Source organism: Takifugu flavidus, chromosome 15 (assembly GCF_003711565.1).
Source record: "Takifugu flavidus isolate HTHZ2018 chromosome 15, ASM371156v2, whole genome shotgun sequence".
Taxonomy (NCBI): Eukaryota; Metazoa; Chordata; class Actinopteri; order Tetraodontiformes; family Tetraodontidae; genus Takifugu; species Takifugu flavidus.
Window position 1 is genome coordinate 828,204 of NC_079534.1, and position 20,462 is coordinate 848,665.

The following is a 20,462-nucleotide window of genomic DNA, read 5'->3' on the forward strand; positions in this document are numbered from 1 at the left end:
AATTTTTATCCCTTTTTTAGTGTTCCATATAATAAACAAAATGCATTGTATAACACGTCAGAGGTTAAATAAAATCTAAATATTAAATCAAAAGAACCTCATTTTTTTTTAAAAAACTAAATATTTTGTAATAGATTGCACAAAACACATTTATTGTCATCGAAGAAGAAGAAGACCAGGACGAAGAAGAAGAAGAAGATGACGACGTTTCCGGGATGCTGTCTTCAATTAACTTTTTTAACCTGCTTTCTACTTTTAACGTGCTTTAACTAGCCTCCGGTATTATAGAGCTGTCATTTGTAGCTAAGTCAGCTATCGCGGCAAGTGCCTACAGACGTTTAAAAATGTAGAATAAACCTCCGGAACAGTGTAGAACAGGTGGGCGCGGAGCCAACAGGTGCGTTCCTGGGGAGAGGAGAGCTAGCAGGGCCGGAAGAAGCTACAAAGACAGAGCGTTCCATGAGTGTTGTCGTTTGTGAAGTGACTCTATAAAGTGACAAAGAAAAATTCCGGAAGCAGATGGCGTTTGAACAAAGCTAAGACAGACTTCAGACCGGCTTGTTTTCTCATTTTCTCCCGTTCGTGGTTTATTTGTCCTGTCCTGTGTGTCCTACTTTCAAAGAGCGCACAACCTGGCAGAAAACAAAACATGTAGTCTTTGTTTCTTTTGCATACTCTACCACTAAAGCACATGTAATGCTGATGGCCTCGTCTCTGTCCTCCTCAGTCCCATTGGGTGGCCCCTGGACCGTGGTCTGTTGTACTCCATAGAAACCCTGACAGTACAGTGGTCTCTTCAGATATGGGACGTCCTGAAGAAAGACTCCAGTGCACTGCTGCTCCAGGGAGACCACCCTGGCCCCTCTGTGGAGATCCAGTTCTGGAGTGCTCACAGAGAAAACCTCCTGGGCATCCAGTCTCAAGTATGACATTCGCTCTGTGATAGTCCACATAAGTGCAGCTATACACTGAAATTTAAGTAGCCACCGATGGAGAGACCTGATGCTGATTGGTCAGAGTAGACTATCTCCTGAAAGTAGACAAGAAGGTTAAAAATAATACCTCTGTGTAATGCATGCACGCATTTAGCTGTGACCTCAAGACGACAGTATGAGTCAAGTTAATCGATATATCTGCCGCTCTGCTTTAGGCCTAATACTGTCATTTTCATCCAGCTCCAGAGTCCCAAAGTGGAACGCATCATGGAGATCCTGAGACAAGTCAAGAGCAGTTACTACTCCTCTTTCAAAGACGTCTGTCTCAAAGTCGATGAGGGTAAAGCTGCATGGCTCGAAATGTATTATTGCTTTTTCTAGTTTCCGTCACAGTCACTCAAACTCAGTGAATAACTCCTCACGTAAAGTGAGAGATCTCACACTATTATAAAACCTATCCTACCCTGTCTTTATTTATAAATACATCTGTCTTCCCCTGATTTACGATACAGAAAATCGATGCTTTTGTATTTAATATCCAGCTCTGATTTAGATTGAGTCTGGAGTTTGTCTCCAGGCACCATTTCTGTGGCTGCCCGCTAATGCAGGAAACATTTTTCACAGCATCTCCCTTAATGAGATTGTGTGTTACACATAAAGTTTCTTTATGGGATTATATCAGCGGTGCTGGAAGCCGAGGACATTGATCTTTATCTTCGCCCACTGAGAAGAGTGATCAGCAATTTAGAAGAGACGGTTTTTCCAAAAGTGGCCGATGTTCTGCCAGCTCTGTTCCACACGCTTTGTCTCATCTGGAGCCATTCGAGGTACTACTGCGCGGCACATCGCATGGTTGTTCTCCTGCAAGAGTTCTGCAACCTGATCATTGAAAAGGTATTACTAACCTATTCTATCTATTCAGAAGGAAGGAAACTAACAAATAAGCACAGTGAAACAACTGATGAATCTGTAATTTTCCAGGCTTTTGCCTACCTTATTCCTGAAGAGCTGTTTAAGATGGAGCTGGAGGAGGGAGTCGAGAGAGTTCAAATTACCATCGCGGTTCTGCAGACTTTCAAGCAGCTGTTTCACGCGTACCGTCAGCAGATCCCTTCGTACTTCAGAGTCACGGCGGCCATCAGACTGTGGGACTTCCCCGCTAGGCTTGTGTTCCAGCGCTCAGACTGCGTCATGGAGCGGCTTTGTATGATCGAGGTTCATTCCCCAAGCACTTTATAGCTTTTTTTTTAAATCAATCATCAGGCTGTTTTTATTTTCTCTATAGCCTTTACCTCACTTTTTATTTTGGAACTCTGCTTTATTTCCTCCTATTTCAAAGGAACTTTTTGGAACTGCTCTGGACTTTCTGAAACTGGAGAAGATTGAACTGGGTGGATCCAGAGGAAAAGTTCTCAGTCAGATGGTCCACAGCATGAGCGAGGAGTTCCATGACCATTGGCGTGCGATCCGCGAGAGTAAATACGATCCATTGGACTACACCAATGATGTGAGGCCCGGCAATATTTGTTGATGTTAATATCACACTGATATGAATTATAAAAACCCCGGGGGTTTGTGACTGAGTACCATTTATGAATAGCACTGACACCCAGGGCCAAATCATTTTCTTAAAAAAAATTAGTAATTAGACATCATTTTTTCTGCCCAGCAGTAGAGTAATTGAAAAGTTGCAAGCAGTCGCTAAGCAACACTCAAGAATTAGTGATGGCAGGCATCATTAGTCAGTGCGTCAATATTTAATTAACTGATATTTCACAGCCAATTTACAACAGTTTCTTTTGTGATTCAGTCAGAAATTGAATTTTTCAAGTATTTTTTTCCTCCCAGGTAGCACTGTTGAACTCAGCAAAGTGAAGCAAAGCAAATGACTTCACAGTATCAGCATGCAGAAATGAGATTGATTGATTTTCTGTCTATTGCCCTCTTGTGCTCAGGATTTTGAGCGTCACTACATGCGTTTCATGGAGCAGAGCAGAGATTTTGACCAGAGGCTCGCAACTGTCCTCAATCAGGCCTTTCAGGACTCCAAAAACCTCGATTCGACATTCAAGGTATGTGTATTCATGAAAAATAGCGTCCTCAAAGGCACCAGCTGCTGCTCGTGTGCATTTTTTTAATCATCCGATTTAAAAAGCAGCATCTGATGTTTGCATATTAAATCTGAGCTCAGCAGCCAAGCATTTCATGTTGATTTCATGTTGAACTTACTGCTTGCTGAAGCTGGAATGAGGGAATCTCCAGTGTATATCGGAGGCGTCAATGATACTGGCTTTTTAAAGGAGCAGCTTTGAAAGTACGTTTTTGATTTCTGTTCTAGTTATTGAAGATTTTCAGCACCCTGCTTGAGAGACCCAGAATCCATCAGCAGTTTGCTCCCAACTACAATTTGCTGTTGGCAATGTTCAGTCAGGAAATTGACTATTGTCAGGTTATATTTGATCATCACAGAGCGGGGGTGAGAACATTTAAACGAAATCACGAATCAGAATGTAATCTCCTGTACCCTTTGTGTAGCATTATGGCATTAACAGGTTATTCGTGCCGTATTTGTTTTCCAGCTGCGGTCAGGCAGCACTGCTGTAGGGAAGAATATGCCGTCGGTGGCCGGCAACCTCAAATGGTCTCAGGAGCTTCGTAGCCGTATCCTCTCCAACAGGAGCAACCTCTGTCAGCTGGCCCATGTGTATGTACAAACCATGGTTATCAGATGCAAACATGTTTATATCATGTGTATGTGACTCCAGAATATTTCAGGATAATCCTTTTAATCCTTTGCTTTACAAAGTTGCATTTCAGTCTTTTCGTGCCTTCTGTTAGTCCTCTGGGTGGTGTAGAAGCAGATGATGTTCTCCAAAAATGCGAGCATGTGCTGGAGTCCTTGGACCAGCTTGATGAACAGTTGTTCTCGGAGTGGACCGTAGGCTTGGAGGAAATCTGCCAGAGCCACTTAAATGAGCCCCTACTCATGCTAGACTCCGACACGGGCCGGTTCTATGTCAACTTCAGTCCTGCAGTAAGCACACCGAAAAAGCAGGCAAATTTTAAAAAACAACAGCAACAACTGTGGAACAAACACAACTGTCCTGTAATCAGCTGGCATCAGTCCTGAGGGAGGTGAAGTATTTGGACACGTTGAAGACCCTCAACATTCCTAAAGTGGCTGTCCAACTCCACTCTCAACAAGGGAGACTGTATGTGGTGAGTTTCTGAGCTTCTAGCATCTCTGTAAACATTGTCACATAGTCAGATAAGTATTTGGGGGGGAGCTTAAGCGTTTTTTGCTTCATGCAGTACACACAGACACTAACTCTGGTGACTCAGTGGTACAACCAGCTGCACAACACTATGCTAGACGTGGAGATGGGACTGGTTAAAGATGAGATGGACATGATGAGGCAACAGCTTGAGCCGGCCCTCCAAGAGCTCGTTTGGTCTCAGGAGGATTTATCGGACTATATACGGAGCACACGAGACCTGATGGAGGCGAGTCTCTCACAGAAGAACAGATCAAGACTTAATCACTGCTGTTAACAGGTTCTTCGATTTTTGTGGCCATTAGGGTATTTCCAGTCGAGTCCAGAAGAGTAAAGCTAATGTGGAAGCCATTCAAGCCCTAATGGGGAGGTTTAGCCAGCGTCCCTTTATCACCAGAAGGAGTGACGGCTCTGTTTTTCAGATTTTATCTGACATTGAAGAAGGTGTAACAAAACAGCACACTTTAGTTCGCAGTGCTGGCGAACAAATCCACAATCTTCTGCAGGTACTTTAGATCGTTAAAAGACAAAGCACAGAATCCCCCACTTATTCTTTGTATTTTTAATTTTTAATCCTTGCTTTCTCTCAGGAGAACCAGTCTCTGCTAGGGGTCACTGACCTGGACAGCAGTGAATGGAAGGCCTACACGAGCTACGTGGACAACATTGTGCTGAAGGGCTTCTGTAGTGCGATACGTTGCTCCCTGCAATACTTACTGGATAACACGGACGCATCCCAACGCTGCACACCTCTGTTTGAGGTCCAGCTGTTACTCAGCAGAAGTGAGATGACCTTTGACCCTCCACTAGACTTCAGTTATCATGGTCATTTCTATGAAATTGTGGATAAAATGGTTGCCAGTATCACGCACATGGCGTCCGTCATTCCCCGTCTGGCAAAACACATGCAGCTGGACAACTACCAGGTGCAGTACGCACTTTACAGATACACAAACACACTGCTGGAGAACTGTGATTGTCTAAAGACAGCCCCCTCTGCTTCCACTTGTAGAGCAACATTAATGAAATGGGGGACTTATCCGAGTTGTGCCACACCATTCGCTCCAGAGCACGCATGGCTGTTGCTAAGGCGAGCATCTGTTCCGTACTCAGAGCCGTCACGTCTGATTTTCCAACCCTAACAATGATTTTCATTTTCAGATCAGAGAATACCAGGCATCATTTTCCAGCTACCGCTACCTCTGGACCGACGACAGGTATAAAAGAAAAGTAAATGTGAAACGTACCAATTTTGACCATAAACACAATGTTCACATTTCACAGATCGGAATTCATGAGGCAGTTTCTGCTTTACGGCCATGTTCTGAGCACAGAGGAAGCTGAGCTCTACGCCGACTATGAACTGAAGAAGAACCCACCCACGCTGGACAACTTTAAAGAACAGGTGTGCGCACGCCGGGTCCACACTGGACGCAGAAGCGATGCGAATAGCTGCGAGCGGGGAGGCTTTTTGTTTTGGCAGCCATGTTAACAGATTGTGTCGTTCGCACCAGACACGAAGCGCCGTGAATGGCTGCGATCGGCGCGCACCTAGCAGCGATCATTTCGGCATCTGGCCTATTTTGTGCGCGAGCGATCTCGTCACCTGGCAGGAAGTCAATCAAAGAAAAGACAAAGGAATCCTGGCAATTTTCATAATAAAACAAGTTTCAAAGTAAAAAAGCACGATCTAAACAGTGGATTTATATACAGTGGTTGTCAGTATTCAAACACACACGGAGCCATTTATGGGTGACTGCACTGGGAAACTGGAAGATAAATAGATAATAAACTAAACATTACTTTAACATTTATTTACAATTTTAATATTTCAGCTCTACAGGCTACAACTAAACAACACTGGTAGTAGAGTAGACAACAGCTGAGGAGCAGGTCGCTTGTCGACGCACGGAGAAATTGGCGACTGGTGTGAACGAGAGGACTGCGGATAGCTCAGTTTTTGTTGCGCTTCACGGCGCTTCTGCGTCCACTGTGAGCCGGACGTCATGTGCCATGTAAAGATTCAGTCGCTGTTAGCTCAATGTTTGTATTATTCTGTACATAAGATCAACTTGTTCGAAACGCTGTATGTACGGGTGAGCAAGATGGAGGACCGGCGGGTGTTCTGTGGCTGGCTACAGCTAGATATCAAACCCTTCAAGCATACGCTGATGAACGTCATCAAGAAATGGAGTTGGATGTTCAAGGAGCACCTGCTGAACCATGTGAATGAAAGGTTAGTCTCCTGTGTACTTAAACACTACTTTGTGTAATGTTCTACGCCAAACATCAAAAGTCATGTTTTTTCATTCTCACCATCTCTTCTTTTCTCTGCAGCGTCAGAGAACTGTCTGCATTTGTCCAGGACACAACTCTCGGCCTTTCTGACAAGGTGGTAGATGGTGATTATGCAGGCCTTGTGACCATAATGGGACACCTCATGGCTATACGTGACAGACAGATCAGCAACGAAAAACACTTCAAACCACTTAAGTCTACCGTCGAGCTCCTCAAGACTTACGGACAGCAGCTACCTGAGTGCATCTACACACAGCTTGAAGTGTGTATCAATGTACTGATGCACACACTGTAAAATAACTCACGACTACGTTCAACGCGTGCCTTTATTTATCCAAACTGCAGGAACTGCCGGAGAAGTGGAAAAGTCTAAAAAAGATTGCATTCACAGTTAAACATGAAGTCGCTCCGCTGCAGTCGAATGAGGTTTCAGTTATACGCAGGAAGTGTGTTTGGTTTGAGGTGAGCTGTGTGGGATGTCAAAGCCCCATACAACTAGTTCAATATCTGACATATAGACCTCCTGACTTTTTATCCTACCTTATATATGAAGGAGACCCCTATCCAGCATTTGAAACGTTGAAGGACACTGTATTCTCCCTCTGTCTTTAGGTGAAGCAGCATGAATTCAGAGAGCGGTTTCGTACGGAACACATCTTTAAGATAAATGTTACAGAGCCATATAAACTACTTGATAAGGTGAGCAATGCTGGAAATTTGTTCTTTTTTTCCAATCTTCTTCATAATGGTCAAATTTTTAGAAACAACTAACTGATGCATCTTTTCAGTCTAATCAAGCTGTGGCGGTGATGGAGGCAGACATGAAGAAGCTGCAGGACACTGCTGATCTCTTTGAGGTCAGTTTCCCCGAGTACAAGCAGCTGCGCCAGTGTCGTTCTGACATCATACTGGTCAAAGCAGTTTGGGACATGGTCATCTTTGTGAAGGTACATGTGACAAATCACAAAAGTTTCCAATGGTATTTTTTTGTTACATATACATTCCTCGAGCCATCTGAGCTTCTGGGCGTTGCGTTTTCATAAAAGCAACTTAGCTGCTTTGTGCTGTTTCTGCGACAGTCAAGTATAGAGGATTGGACCAAGACTCCATGGAAGGAGATCAATGTTGAGCAGATGGACATGGAACTTAGGCGATTTGCTAAAGTATATCTTTACACACATTAAGCATCATATTCTCTATCTGATTTTGAGAAGTGGCATGTTAATTAATGTCTATTGATTGTGTGTGTTTGTTTTTTTTTATTTTAAGGAGATGAAAGTGCTGGATAAGGAGGTGCGGGTGTGGGATGTCTATACTGGTTTGGAGTCAATGGTCAAGAACTTGTTAACGTCTTTGAGAGCCGTCAACGAGCTGCAAAACTCAGCTGTCAGAGAACGACATTGGCAACAGCTTATGAACACCACAGGGGTACAGGGCATGTTATGCTGCTGTATTACAGCATCTTAGACTCTATCTAAAAGGACCAGTATTCTATAGCCTATGTGATACGCTATATACCAATCATATTGATTTTCTTTCTGCCCCTCTGTGATCTCATGTTCTTTCATTTAACTATCCTGCCATCTCATGTTCAACCCTGTAATAACAAGCGCAGGTCAGTGAACCCAATTACCTCCATGTGAAATCTGATCACACTCATGGTGGCGTTGTATTGTTGTGGCCCTCAGGTCAGGTTTGTGATGGGAGAGGGCACCACGTTAGGGGACCTTTTGGAATTGCAGCTTCACCGTGTGGAGGATGAGGTCAAAAACATTGTGGACAAGGCTGTGAAAGAAATGTCCATAGAGAAAGTAAGAACCAGAAACTGGTCTGCAATCATTACTGTTCCCAATAACGTCCCAGCATCCCTTAATAGAAGACCTTTCACAGAATCACGAAGCAGACATGCAGTAAAGAAAAGGGATGAATTTGTGCACTGATTTGTGATATTTGTGCACATTTTCTGCCAATTATCTGAAATTAGGTTCTGGCAGAGATCAGTCAGACGTGGAGCGTCATGTCATTGTCGTATGAACACCATAACATAACAGGAATCCCTCTGCTTAGGGCAGATGAAAATCTGATAGAAACACTGGAGGACAATCAGGTGAGCTTGAGGGGGAAAAAATGACATTTTGACACCATTTAGAGCTGAACTTCGTTAGGCAACATAGAAATATTTGCTATATTTAATGGTTTATATGTTCAAGTGGCAAGACTTTTTCCTCCTTTAGGTGCAGCTTCAGAACATCTTGATGAGCAAGTACGTGGAGTACTTCCAAGCAGAGGTGAGCAGCTGGCAAAGGAGACTGATGGTAGCTGACCTCGTCATCTCCTCTTGGATGTCTGTCCAGAGGACCTGGGCACACCTCAACAGCATCTTCACAAACAGCCACGATATTCGCTGCCAGCTGGCCAATGACGCAGAACGTTTCCAAGGAATTCACAATGATTTCCAGGTAAGTCCAGTCAAGCCCGTCATGTCATCATGTTGCATTTTCTCTTTCTGTTTGTGCTGCAACAATAACACTCCTCCCCAGAGCTTGATGGCTGAGATGGTGCAGAACAATAACGTGGTGGAGGTCACTAACAAGCTGGGTTTCTTGGAAAATCTTGAGACCTTACAGCAGAGGCTGACTGTGTGTGAGAAGGCCCTGGCTGAGTACCTGGAGACCAAGAGACTTACATTCCCCAGGTTTTACTTTGTCTCTGCCTCAGATCTGCTGGACATAGTCTCCAAGGGAACACAGCCCAAAGAGGTGACAAGTTACAGCTGAACTCTGAGAATACAGAAAGACAAAACCATCTTAGTCATTATTTATTTCATGCACTCAATTATTGAGCCTGTCTTTCAGCTTGATCAAATGAGTTATTGCAGATTGAATTGCAGTCCTAATTTGACATTGCTACTCATTCATTGGCATTGCTGATTAAAATTTTTATTTCCTTCCAGTGTTTTTTTTTATTTTTTTTTATTGGGTTTTCCTTTCTGTATGTTTTCCAGGTGACGCGGCATTTGTTGAAGCTGTTCGACAACATAGCAGACCTTCGCTTCAAGGACTCAGGCGTAGCAGAAAAAGAGGAGGCAAACACTGAGGTTGTTGCCTTTGGGATGTACAGTCGGGAGGGAGAATACGTTCAGTTCTCTGAACCATGCATCTGTGAAGGACAGGTAGCGGAAAAACGAAAAGCTGCTTCTCTGATAAAGGTCAGACTTTGCTGTCCTGGTTTTTTGCATTGCTAATCTTGTTCCAGGCTGAGTGTTGGTTAAGTGCATTGGAGAGCACCATGCGGCGCACTGTCCGAAAGGAGATCCAGGAGGCTGTCGCTGCCTATGAAGACAAACCGCGAGACCAGTGGCTGTTTGACTATCCAGCACAGGTTTTATAATTGTGTATAATGTGTGTGTGGGGGTGGTGGTAATGGCCTAAACACAGATGTCGTCTCCCATGGTGTGTTTACAGGTAGGGCTGACGGGCAGTCAGGTGTGGTGGGCCACCGATGTCAGCATTGCTTTTGAAAGGGTGGAGGAAGGATTTGAGACGGCACTTAGAGACTACAACAAAAAGCAGGTCATGCTCAATTTGGAGGCATGTAATGTTAAATGTGGCGTGACTGCACAGTGGGTTTTTTTATTTAGCGGCTTCTGAATTCTGTTCAACAGATCATACAGCTGAACTCTCTAATCCACATGCTGCTTGGAGATTTATCCCCTGGAGATCGGCAGAAAATAATGACCATCTGCACCATCGATGTTCACGCACGAGACGTGGTTGCCAATCTCATAAGTCAGAAAGTAAGTGAGTGTGCGTTGTTGTAGTTAAGGCTTCCTGTTGGTGTCACTGTGTGTGATTTGTAGGTGACAACAGGACAGGCCTTTGCGTGGCTCTCCCAGTTACGTCATTGCTGGGATGATGCAACCAGACATTGCTACGTTAACATCTGTGACGCCCAGTTCCAGTTTAGCTATGAGTACTTGGGGAACACAAACAGACTGGTGATCACTCCGCTTACTGACAGGTCCATTTGCACGACAGAAAAGATCACCCAGCTTTGTAAAACCCTTTAATAAAAAATTTGCATCTCAAATAGGTGTTACATAACTCTGACCCAGTCTCTCCATCTGACTATGAGTGGCGCCCCATCGGGTCCAGCTGGCACCGGTAAAACCGAGACTACCAAAGACCTCGGGCGGTCCTTGGGCATCATGGTATATGTGTTTAACTGCTCGGAACAAATGGACTACAAGGTCGAGCAAACTGTCCACAAGCCGTTCTTTACAATCTTTTCATTTACTGCATATTCATTCCACGATTCTGGCCGTTCTCTCTGTCTCTTTTAACAGTCCATAGGAAACATTTATAAAGGACTGGCCCAGACAGGAGTGTGGGGATGCTTTGATGAGTTCAACAGGATCTCCGTGGAGGTTCTGTCTGTGGTAGCTGTGCAGGTCAAGACAATTCAGGATGCCATACGAAACAAGAAGCAAAGGTAAATCCTCAAATCACCCATTAGTTGTGCATGGGTGTGTTTTCTCTACTCCTGTTCCCTGATTGTTGTTTTCCATTTTATAGGCAATTCACCTTTATTTGTATTGTTAGACTTTCACAGCACTACTGTTAGTGAAATGGTTTAACTGTGCATAATTAACGAGGAACTAATGTGGGGATATTATGTTTTGTTAAGGTTTCTTTCTGTAACAATGCACTCAAGGCTTTATGGACCTCATTACTGATCTGTAATTGGGTCTGTGTTTGTTTAGGTTTCATTTCCTTGGAGAGGAGATTGACCTGAAGCCAACAGTGGGAATTTTTATCACTCTGAACCCAGGTTATGCTGGCAGAGCTGAGCTCCCAGAGAACCTTAAGGCTCTATTCAGGTCTGGTATGAAGAGAGAACGTTTTCAGCTCTTAATGTACACATGTTTAAATAGAGATTAATACCTCACTGACTAACCATTCAGACCTTGCGCCATGGTGATCCCAGACTTTGAGCTCATCTGCGAAATCATGCTGGTGGCAGAAGGCTTCATAGATGCTCGTCTCCTGGCACGCAAGTTTATCTGCCTCTACACTCTTTGTAAGGAACTGCTGTCCAAACAGGTACATGCAAGACCTTTATACTTAATCTGCTTAAAAGGGAATTTGAGTAGGAGCTTCTTTTGGTCTCTTTGCAGCATCGTCTCACTTATTCGCAAATCTCTTTTCGTTAGGATCATTACGATTGGGGTTTAAGAGCCATCAAATCAGTCCTGGTTGTAGCTGGATCTCTTAAGCGAGAGGACCGGAGCAGACCTGAGGCTCAGGTAGGCATCAGTCACTTGCCGCCTGTGATTTATTTACGTTTTATGGCGACATTTCAATCATCATATCTACCCTAGGTGCTGATGCGTGCGCTGAGAGACTTCAACCTGCCTAAGATAGTTACCAGTGATGTGCCCATATTCCTCGGGCTTATAAGTGACCTATTTCCTCAGCTGGATGTGCCCAGGAAGAGAGACCCTCGGCTGGAGGACAGTGTTCGCCAGTCTGTCAGCGAACTGCACCTGCAGCCTGAAGAGAACTTTATACTCAAGGTGCTTGATTCAGCAGTCAAGAAACCATCAGATGTTTTTTATTTATTTTTTACTTCAATGAAACCAAGAAAAATACTGTCTGCGGGCTATACATGATGTCTTTCTGTCTGTGTACATATTTACATGATGTACATTGCAGTTACAGGGCTTTTTTATGCATCCAGGTGAGTCAGCTGGAGGAGCTTTTGGCAGTCAGACACTCTGTGTTTGTAGTTGGTGGACCAGGAACTGGAAAGAGCCAGGTGATCTACTGTTTAACTAACACCAAGACGTACCTACCCAAGCTGCAATTTTACTGTCAAGTTTGGTGTTTCTAGGCTTCTCATTACTGTTGTTTAGAAGATAGGGTCAGCAGTGTGTTAATTTGTTGATGCTATTCTACCAGATCTTAAAGACTCTGCATAGAACGTACACTAACATGAAGCTCAAACCTGTATGGACGGACATAAACCCCAAAGCCGTGACCACAGATGAGCTGTTTGGATACCTGCATCCTGCTACTAGAGAGTGGAAAGATGGTGAGGGTCGTCGTTGGAAATTGATTCTCACAACTGCTCAGTCTTGATATTAATTCAGTTTTTTATAGTTAAAAATGAACCTTTGTTATAGATTTTGAGGGCTAAATTCATGTGTCACTTGACTTTGCATTAGTAGAGTTTACATGACATAATGACATTTTTGCTTAGCCAATTAAAGTCTTTATGGAGCAAATCTAATTATTATTATGCACTGCTTCACTCTAGGTTTGTTCTCATCTACAATGAGAGAGCTGACTTCATTAAGCCACGATGGACCCAAATGGATTGTTCTAGACGGGGATATTGACCCCATGTGGATTGAGTCACTCAATACAGTTATGGATGATAATAAGGTCAGTGTTTATTCTCAGATTATCTCTTGTTCCTATTCTGACTTTAGTCCACATTAGTGAGCATACATCGTCCATGTCAGCCATGCATCCATCATTTTCCTTCTCTTCTGCGCAGGTTCTGACTCTGGCCAGTAACGAGAGGATCAGTTTATCCACCTCTATGCGTCTTCTTTTTGAGATCTCTCATCTGAAAGCTGCTACTCCAGCCACCGTATCCCGGGCCGGAATACTTTACGTCAACCCTCAGGACCTCGGCTGGAGCTCGTAAGCCAACTACACACAATTAAAACACTCCTCGACATCTGTGTTTTGACTTGTCTTGTATGCTTTCTTGAGATCTGTGGCAAGCTGGATTGACACCAGGAAGGTCCAGTCAGAACGAGCCAATCTCACCATTTTGTTTGATAAATATGTACCATACTGCCTAGAACAGGTTCGCTGCAATCTCAAAACCATCACTCCTATACCAGAAAACAGCATGGTGCAGGTAGAAGTATTACGCACCTCATTTACAAATGAATCCTTTCCCCATTATTGCATTTCTCTGTGTTATTCTGACATGTTGACTTGTTTCTGTGTTTGCGGCCAATCAGACGTTGTGTTCCTTGTTGGAATGCCTGCTGACAGACCACAACACTCCCGCTGACTCTCCTCGGGAACTTTATGAGATTTACTTTGTCTTCGCCTGTGTGTGGGCGTTTGGAGGGGCTCTGTTCCAGGATCACGTATGTAACAATTTGAGAACACACTGCTTTTCCAGGCATTATTTGATTATTCAGGTGATTTGTGTATTATTTTTCTTTTACTCACTCTTGCAGCTGAATGACTACCGTGCAGAGTTCAGCCGCTGGTGGTCTAAAGAAATGAGAGCAGTAAAATTTCCCTCTCAGGGCACAATCTTTGACTACTTCATTGACTCTGAGACTAGAAAGTTTACCCCTTGGAGCGAAAAGATGGTCCCATTTGAGCTGGAACCTGATGTGCCCTTACAGGTATGTGTGAAATATCACTATCTATGTTTGTAGAAGGACTTGTGGACAGTTTATTAGCTGTGACCTGTGTTTCAGACTGTGCTGGTCCACAACCCAGAGACCATCTGTCTGACCTACTTCATTGACCTGCTGCTCCAGAGGGGCAAACCCATCATGTTAGTGGGCAACGCTGGAGTCGGCAAGACCATCCTCGTGACTGATAAGGTGTCCAAGCTGAAAGAAGACTATATGGTGGCCAAAGTCCCCTTTAACTATTACACCACATCAGCAATGCTGCAACGTAAGAATCTTTTTTTTTTTAATGCAGCACTGTTTATCAACAGTAAAAGTTTATATTTCAGAGTTTCTGTATGTTGCTCATTGCTATGAAGAGAAAATTCCACTTTTCGGTACCACATGATTACGAAATATTAAATAACTAGTTTTTGAATGACCTGAATGACCTTGACCTCAGGTGTTCTGGAGAAACCCCTAGAGAAGAAGGCTGGTCGTAAATTTGCCCCTCCTACTGCCAAAAGGCTCATCTACTTCATAGATGACCTCAACATGCCTGAAGTGGACGTTTATGGGACCGTCCAGCCACACACACTCATCCGTCAGCACCTCGACTACAATCACTGGTAAAGACGACTAATAACCCTAACATAGCTGTGTACATTTACAATATTATTTATGCAAGCATATGTACTCTCAGTGGTTAGAGGTCATATTAAATTGAGTGATTAACCTGAATATTTCCAGGTATGACAGACAGCGGCTGGTACTAAAGGAAATCCATAACTGCCAGTACATCACCTGTATGAATCCAACAGCTGGGAGTTTCTCCATTAACCCAAGACTTCAGGTATCAGTTAGGAGTCTGATAAATGATAAAAAAAGCCCCCTAAAGTGAAGAATTTTAACACTAACAATTAATGGAATAGTGAATAGGGTTAGAGATTCTTCTGAAATACTGTATAACATCTGCTTTTGTTTCTTTTAGAGGCATTTCTCCGTGTTTTCAGTGCATTTCCCAAGTGCTGATGCTTTGGCCACCATCTTCTCCAGTATCCTGTCGGCACACTTTCTCCAGGGTGGTTTCAGTTATGGAGTTTCCCGCTCGGTTGGAACCCTCATACAGGTATCCCTATGGCAGCACAGTAAAGCGAGCGTTTTCACTCAGTTGTAATATGAAAAGGTTTGTGTACCAGTTCATATATCTCCCCTGATCATGTTTTATGCGCCTCTTTATTTATCTTTGTTGCACTTCATACCCAGGCGGCTATCTGTCTGCATCAAAAAATCAGCCAGAACTTCTTCCCCACTGCAATTCGGTTTCACTATATCTTCAACTTGCGAGACCTTGCTAACATTTTCCAGGTAACACACAGGCATTCACTCACATGTGACTTCTTCTGAATGTCATCATTATGAGGTTTATTGTTGACATTTCCTTTCAGTGGAATAATAATTATAACACACATCTGAAGTTAAAGAAATTAATGAAATCCAATTTTTTTGTGAGATAAGCTGTATAAATTAAAATTAAATAGTTAAAATATCATCATCTGGACTTTATAGGTAAATAGTTGTTTTCATTAGACAATAATAAGTTCCTCCATGTTTTTTCGGTGTGGAGGGCATCCTGTTTGCCTTACCTGAGACAATCCGCTACCCCTCTGACCTGGTTCACCTGTGGCTGCATGAGAGCTCAAGGGTTTACTCTGACAAACTGATGGAAGAGAAAGATGTAGAACTGTTTAACAAAATTCTGCTTGATACTGGGAAGAGGTACTTTGAGGTGAGGAGCGTGATAAGTTCCCGAAGCCCGTTTTCAGGACTTTTATGAATGCAGAGCTGTTTACTGTGTTTGTTAATACACATCTGCCCTTTTCCCTATCTCTTCCTGCAGGGAGTTGATGAGTCCATGTTTATCCACCAGCCGTTGGTGTACTGTCACTTTGCCCAGGGAGTCGGAGAGCCTCGTTATCACCAGGTTCCCATACTTTCGTCAGAGCTGTTGTGCCTGTTAGCCAAAGCCCATGTCGCTCATTTTCAGTCATCGGTTTATTCTTTATTAACTGTGGTAATGAAATAAGTGAGTTTAATTGGTTTTGACTCAAATCTATTTAGCATACACTCTAGCCTGAGCTTGAATATTCAGAGATGAAATGATGCTGTCATGTTTAATTTGTCTGAAAAGGAGCCAGGAGAGTTGCAGGTTTGTTAGTCAAAATAATTACCCTTCTCTTCTGCGGAGGGGTTTGACATGAGAGTTAATTCACCAGAGTCTTAATAAGATGGTATGATTTACCACCACATAGTTGCCTTGTCAGGTTTCAGACTGGGAGAAACTCCAGAAGACACTAGCTGATGCTCTGGAGCATTATAACGAGCTGCATGCTGTCATGGATCTGGTGTTGTTTGAAGAAGCCATCCAACACGTGTAAGCCGGTCGATACACGCCATATGTTCACATATGTGCGCAGAGCGCGTCCACAAACTTCAGACCCAGACCCGTCATTATGGCGTTTGCATGCAGGTGTCGCATCAGCCGTATCCTGGAGGCCCCCTACGGGAACGCTCTGCTGGTGGGGGTCGGGGGCAGCGGGAAGCAGAGTTTATGTCGGCTGGCTGCCTTCCTCAGTACGCTGGAGGTTTTCCAGATTACTCTGCGTAAAGGCTACAGCATCAGTGACCTCAAGGTAAATGCATATTTACACATGAATGCAGTTGAATCGGAATAACATTTTTTCTGTGCAGACCAGATTTATGTGTAGTATCTGTTGTTTTTTCTTTATTTATATTGTATGTGTTCTTTATCCAGAGTGACATAGCAGCACTGTATATAAAGGTGGGGCTGAAGAACATCGGCACAGTGTTTCTTCATACAGATGCTCAGATTCCCGATGAACGTTTCCTGGTGCTCATCAACGATATGCTGGCGTCAGGTTTGTCTTTTTCTGATTACAATTTCATTTATTAATTACTGGTCAGGCAGCGTAAATGAAATTCTAAAAAAAAGCCAACCAAATTGCCTGCTGACTCCTGCTGCAGGAGACATTCCAGACCTTTTCAGTGATGAAGATATGGACATAATTGTGAATTCAATCCGAATGGAGCTCAGAGGATTAGGACTCATAGATACCAGAGACAACTGCTGGAGCTTCTTTATTGAGAGAATAAGGCGACAGCTTAAGGTCTAAATCATTATTTGTCTAATATCAAATTTTGTCAATGCTGTGGCAACATTCTTTCTTTATTCATGAAGCTGTCTGGTACCACTCTGGCCTGCAGGTTGTCCTGTGTTTCTCTCCAGTTGGGTTCACATTGCGAACACGTGCGAGGAAGTTTCCCGCTCTGGTGAACTGCACAGCTATCGACTGGTTCCACCCCTGGCCTCAGCACGCCCTGCAGTCCGTCAGCACTACTTTCATAGAGAAGATCCCTGGACTGGAGGTGGCGGTTCGCTGTGTTCACCTGCCTATTTTGTCCCACATCCGTGCCAAAGATTCAATTTTGTCTCTAAATGCAAACAACTTACTCTCCTGCATCTCCTTTTCTAATCTCCTGCAGCCCAAAGTGCGCCTGTCGATCAGTGACTTCATTTCTTTTGCCCATACCAGTGTCAACGAGGTAGGTTGTGTTTTGCATTAATGACCAGCAGCTCCTGTGACAACATGCTTAGAGATTGTTTAACCACATATACCAGGTGAGTGTCAGGTACCAGCAGAATGAGAAACACTTCAACTACACCACCCCAAAGAGTTTCCTGGAGTTTATGAAGCTGTATGGGAACCTGCTGAGGAAGAAACGCACAGATTTGGCCCAGAAGATGGAGCGGCTTGAGAACGGCCTGCAAAAACTCCTGACGACAGCCTCACAGGTCTAACGGGTCATATCTCCGTGACCTATTTTAGTGTCTACATGCTTATATGCATGCTGTATATTGGAGATCCTCTCCTGTGCTCAGGTGGAAGATCTGAAAGCCAAACTGGCTCTGCAAGAGGTTGAGCTGTGGCAGAAGAACGCAGACATTGAAGCTCTCATAGCTAAAATAGGACAGCAGACAGATAAGCTTAACCAAGAGAGGGCTGTGGCAGACGCTGAGGAGCAAAAGGTGAGGCCTCATTTTCAAACATGTTGTACAGAAAAGACATTTTAATACTGGACAGAATTAATCCCTTCTGCTTCTCATGGATTTGACCTTATTTCAGGTGGCGGCAATTCAGACTGAAGTGACCAAGCAGCAGCGCGAGACCGAGGAGGACCTGTCCAAAGCAGAACCTGCCCTACAGGCAGCCAACGCAGCCCTCAATACACTCAACAGGGTAATTACACGCATACGCCGAATTAGCGCCTTGCATGTTACAAGCAAACTTGCTATCAGCTGCAACAGTGTATCCATGCTGGCAAATAAATAGTAAATCTCAGTTATTTTGTGTGTGCCTGATCACCCAGTTGAACTTGACAGAGCTGAGGACGTTCCCCAACCCCCCAGCTATTGTCACCAACGTCTCCGCAGCTGTTCTGGTGCTGCTGTCTCCTCAGGGTCGAATCCCCAAAGATCGCAGCTGGAAGGCTTCCAAAATGGTCATGAGCAAGGTGATATTTCACCACGAAGCCTCGCACTGTCTCAGATTAATGGCTGCCGACCACAGGGCGATACAGACCGCATCGCCGATACAATAAAAAGCCGGGCAAAAAACAATCCATCATGTTTCAAATGGCAACTTTTCCCTCTGTCTGTTCTTAAAGGCGCACCATAGATCTGATGAAAACTCGTAGGGTGCTTTAAATGTTTATTAATTTTCTATTTATTTCTGTTACTGTCGCTCAGTACGGAGATGCATTGTTCTGTTTTCACGCACAAATGCAGGTGGACGACTTCCTGCAGGCTCTGGTGAACTTCGACAAGGAGCACATCCCTGAAGTCACGGTGAAGTGTGTGAAAGAGGAGTACCTGAGGGACCCGGAGTTCAACCCCGAGTTCGTACGTCAGAAGTCATCAGCCGCTGCGGGGCTGTGCGCCTGGGTCATCAACATCATCCGCTTCCAAGAGGTACGCCAGCTGTCACGCCCTGTCGGTGTTGGCTTAGCTCCTGTCATGTTTAATGCCGCACGGCACTGTTTCTGCTCCCTTATCCTTGACTCTTGTCTTCATTCATTTGTCCGTTTGCTCCCGTCGGCAGATTTTTGTGAGTACACACCAGCTTCACTCGCAGCGTCATCATGTGTTCCACATGTAATTGTGATGACTTTCACAGTCTTTGTTAACGAACCCGTCTGCGTGGGATTCTCAGGTATTCTGCGAGGTGGAGATGAAGAGGATGTGTCTGTCTCAGGCTAACGCTGATCTTGCAGAAGCTGCTGAGAAACTGGAGGCAATTAGGAAGAAACTGGCCGTAAGACTGTGGAAAATCAAGTTATAACTCAAGTTGTCATCCAAGTTATCCTGGGCTTTCACTTGTTCTTGCTGTGGTGGTCTTAGGAATTAGATGGCAGCCTTGAAATTTTGACAACATCGTTTGAGAAGGCCACATCCGAGAAACTACGCTTTCAAGAAGAGGTCAACCGCACCAACAATACCATAGAACTGGCCAATCGTCTGGTCAAAGGACTGGAGGTGATCAACGAGTTGGAGACCCTTGGGTTTGTTACTTAACTGCAGAATTTCTTTCTTTCTTTGCTTATGGTATGTGTGTGTTTCAGAGCGAGAACGTGCGTTGGGCCAATTCTCTGGCTCAGTTCCACGAGCAGGAGGAAACTCTGAGTGGAGATGTCCTCCTGACAGCAGCTTTCATCTCCTACGCTGGCTCCTTCTCCAAAAAGTACAGGAGGGAGCTGCTGGAAAACCTCTGGATGCCCTTTTTACGCAGTCAAATGGTCTCACTTCTGTTCATCCTTTAATATTTAAGAAGCAGTACTCTATTAATAGTCATTGTCACACATTCCTGATGTAAAACTCATTTTCCCTTCACCAGATACCGATCCCTATGACAGAGGGCTTGGACCCAGCGTCCATGCTGACCGATGACGCGACGGTGGCCCAGTGGAACAACGAAGGCCTTCCGGGAGACAAAATGTCCACACAGAATGCCACCATCCTCACCAACTGTAAGCTGTGGCATCTAACAACCTCTGGTTTATTCCTCCAACCTCCATGTTTTTAAACTTTCCTCATCGGTTAGGCGAGCGCTGGCCACTCCTCATTGACCCTCAGCTGCAAGGAATCAAGTGGATCAAGAACCGATATGGTGGTGGCCTCAAAGTTGTCAGTCTAGGGCAGAAAGGGTGAGTGATGAGCCTTTATTCTTTTCATAAAGGTGCATTATTTGAGTCCCTTTAGGGACTTTACACTGCTTTTATAGCTGATTGTTGTTGCAGGTATGTAGATGTGATAGAACAGGCTGTGGTGTCAGGGGACACTGTCCTCATAGAGAACCTCGAGGAGACCATTGACCCAGTCCTGGACCCCCTGCTAGGTCGACACACCATTAAGAAGGGCAGGTAAGCCACACTCAGCCAAACTAGCAA

The 20,462-nt window shown here is 44.2% G+C and overlaps 2 protein-coding genes across 2 annotated transcripts in view; both read left to right on the forward strand.

Annotated features, from left to right (window-relative positions):
- Positions 1-206: 206 nt before the first annotated feature.
- On the forward strand, positions 207-5,312 carry dnah9 (dynein, axonemal, heavy chain 9). Its single transcript, XM_057055976.1, has 14 exons — positions 207-397; positions 728-923; positions 1,176-1,275; positions 1,618-1,829; positions 1,917-2,150; positions 2,275-2,442; positions 2,891-3,007; positions 3,274-3,411; positions 3,515-3,639; positions 3,774-3,969; positions 4,050-4,154; positions 4,248-4,716; positions 4,801-5,136; positions 5,223-5,312. Exons 3-12 carry the CDS (start codon positions 1,203-1,205, stop codon positions 4,485-4,487), a joined length of 1,608 nt encoding a protein of 535 aa, XP_056911956.1. The 5' UTR covers positions 207-397; positions 728-923; positions 1,176-1,202; the 3' UTR covers positions 4,488-4,716; positions 4,801-5,136; positions 5,223-5,312.
- Positions 5,313-5,356: 44 nt separating this feature from the next.
- The window catches only part of dnah9l (dynein, axonemal, heavy polypeptide 9 like), a 34,044-nt gene continuing 18,938 nt past the window's right edge, over positions 5,357-20,462 (forward strand). Inside the window, exons 1-55 of the mRNA XM_057055961.1 lie at positions 5,357-5,427; positions 5,495-5,615; positions 6,277-6,446; positions 6,548-6,770; positions 6,854-6,970; positions 7,121-7,207; positions 7,297-7,455; positions 7,588-7,671; positions 7,778-7,936; positions 8,197-8,319; positions 8,493-8,615; positions 8,743-8,967; positions 9,049-9,267; positions 9,513-9,680; positions 9,764-9,889; positions 9,973-10,080; positions 10,173-10,304; positions 10,368-10,528; positions 10,601-10,757; positions 10,854-10,999; positions 11,271-11,387; positions 11,472-11,610; positions 11,721-11,813; positions 11,889-12,083; positions 12,248-12,325; positions 12,469-12,601; positions 12,827-12,954; positions 13,070-13,218; positions 13,291-13,441; positions 13,548-13,679; positions 13,773-13,946; positions 14,022-14,226; positions 14,401-14,566; positions 14,688-14,790; positions 14,929-15,066; positions 15,204-15,305; positions 15,565-15,726; positions 15,838-15,921; positions 16,262-16,371; positions 16,468-16,630; positions 16,753-16,876; positions 16,983-17,125; positions 17,223-17,384; positions 17,502-17,561; positions 17,638-17,811; positions 17,899-18,045; positions 18,143-18,256; positions 18,387-18,530; positions 18,805-18,987; positions 19,229-19,330; positions 19,417-19,551; positions 19,638-19,811; positions 19,910-20,042; positions 20,117-20,219; positions 20,313-20,435. Coding sequence (XP_056911941.1) covers positions 5,505-5,615; positions 6,277-6,446; positions 6,548-6,770; positions 6,854-6,970; positions 7,121-7,207; positions 7,297-7,455; positions 7,588-7,671; positions 7,778-7,936; positions 8,197-8,319; positions 8,493-8,615; positions 8,743-8,967; positions 9,049-9,267; positions 9,513-9,680; positions 9,764-9,889; positions 9,973-10,080; positions 10,173-10,304; positions 10,368-10,528; positions 10,601-10,757; positions 10,854-10,999; positions 11,271-11,387; positions 11,472-11,610; positions 11,721-11,813; positions 11,889-12,083; positions 12,248-12,325; positions 12,469-12,601; positions 12,827-12,954; positions 13,070-13,218; positions 13,291-13,441; positions 13,548-13,679; positions 13,773-13,946; positions 14,022-14,226; positions 14,401-14,566; positions 14,688-14,790; positions 14,929-15,066; positions 15,204-15,305; positions 15,565-15,726; positions 15,838-15,921; positions 16,262-16,371; positions 16,468-16,630; positions 16,753-16,876; positions 16,983-17,125; positions 17,223-17,384; positions 17,502-17,561; positions 17,638-17,811; positions 17,899-18,045; positions 18,143-18,256; positions 18,387-18,530; positions 18,805-18,987; positions 19,229-19,330; positions 19,417-19,551; positions 19,638-19,811; positions 19,910-20,042; positions 20,117-20,219; positions 20,313-20,435 — 7,541 coding nt within the window. The 5' untranslated portion in view covers positions 5,357-5,427; positions 5,495-5,504. The remainder of the gene's footprint in view (positions 5,428-5,494; positions 5,616-6,276; positions 6,447-6,547; positions 6,771-6,853; positions 6,971-7,120; positions 7,208-7,296; positions 7,456-7,587; positions 7,672-7,777; positions 7,937-8,196; positions 8,320-8,492; positions 8,616-8,742; positions 8,968-9,048; positions 9,268-9,512; positions 9,681-9,763; positions 9,890-9,972; positions 10,081-10,172; positions 10,305-10,367; positions 10,529-10,600; positions 10,758-10,853; positions 11,000-11,270; positions 11,388-11,471; positions 11,611-11,720; positions 11,814-11,888; positions 12,084-12,247; positions 12,326-12,468; positions 12,602-12,826; positions 12,955-13,069; positions 13,219-13,290; positions 13,442-13,547; positions 13,680-13,772; positions 13,947-14,021; positions 14,227-14,400; positions 14,567-14,687; positions 14,791-14,928; positions 15,067-15,203; positions 15,306-15,564; positions 15,727-15,837; positions 15,922-16,261; positions 16,372-16,467; positions 16,631-16,752; positions 16,877-16,982; positions 17,126-17,222; positions 17,385-17,501; positions 17,562-17,637; positions 17,812-17,898; positions 18,046-18,142; positions 18,257-18,386; positions 18,531-18,804; positions 18,988-19,228; positions 19,331-19,416; positions 19,552-19,637; positions 19,812-19,909; positions 20,043-20,116; positions 20,220-20,312; positions 20,436-20,462) is intronic.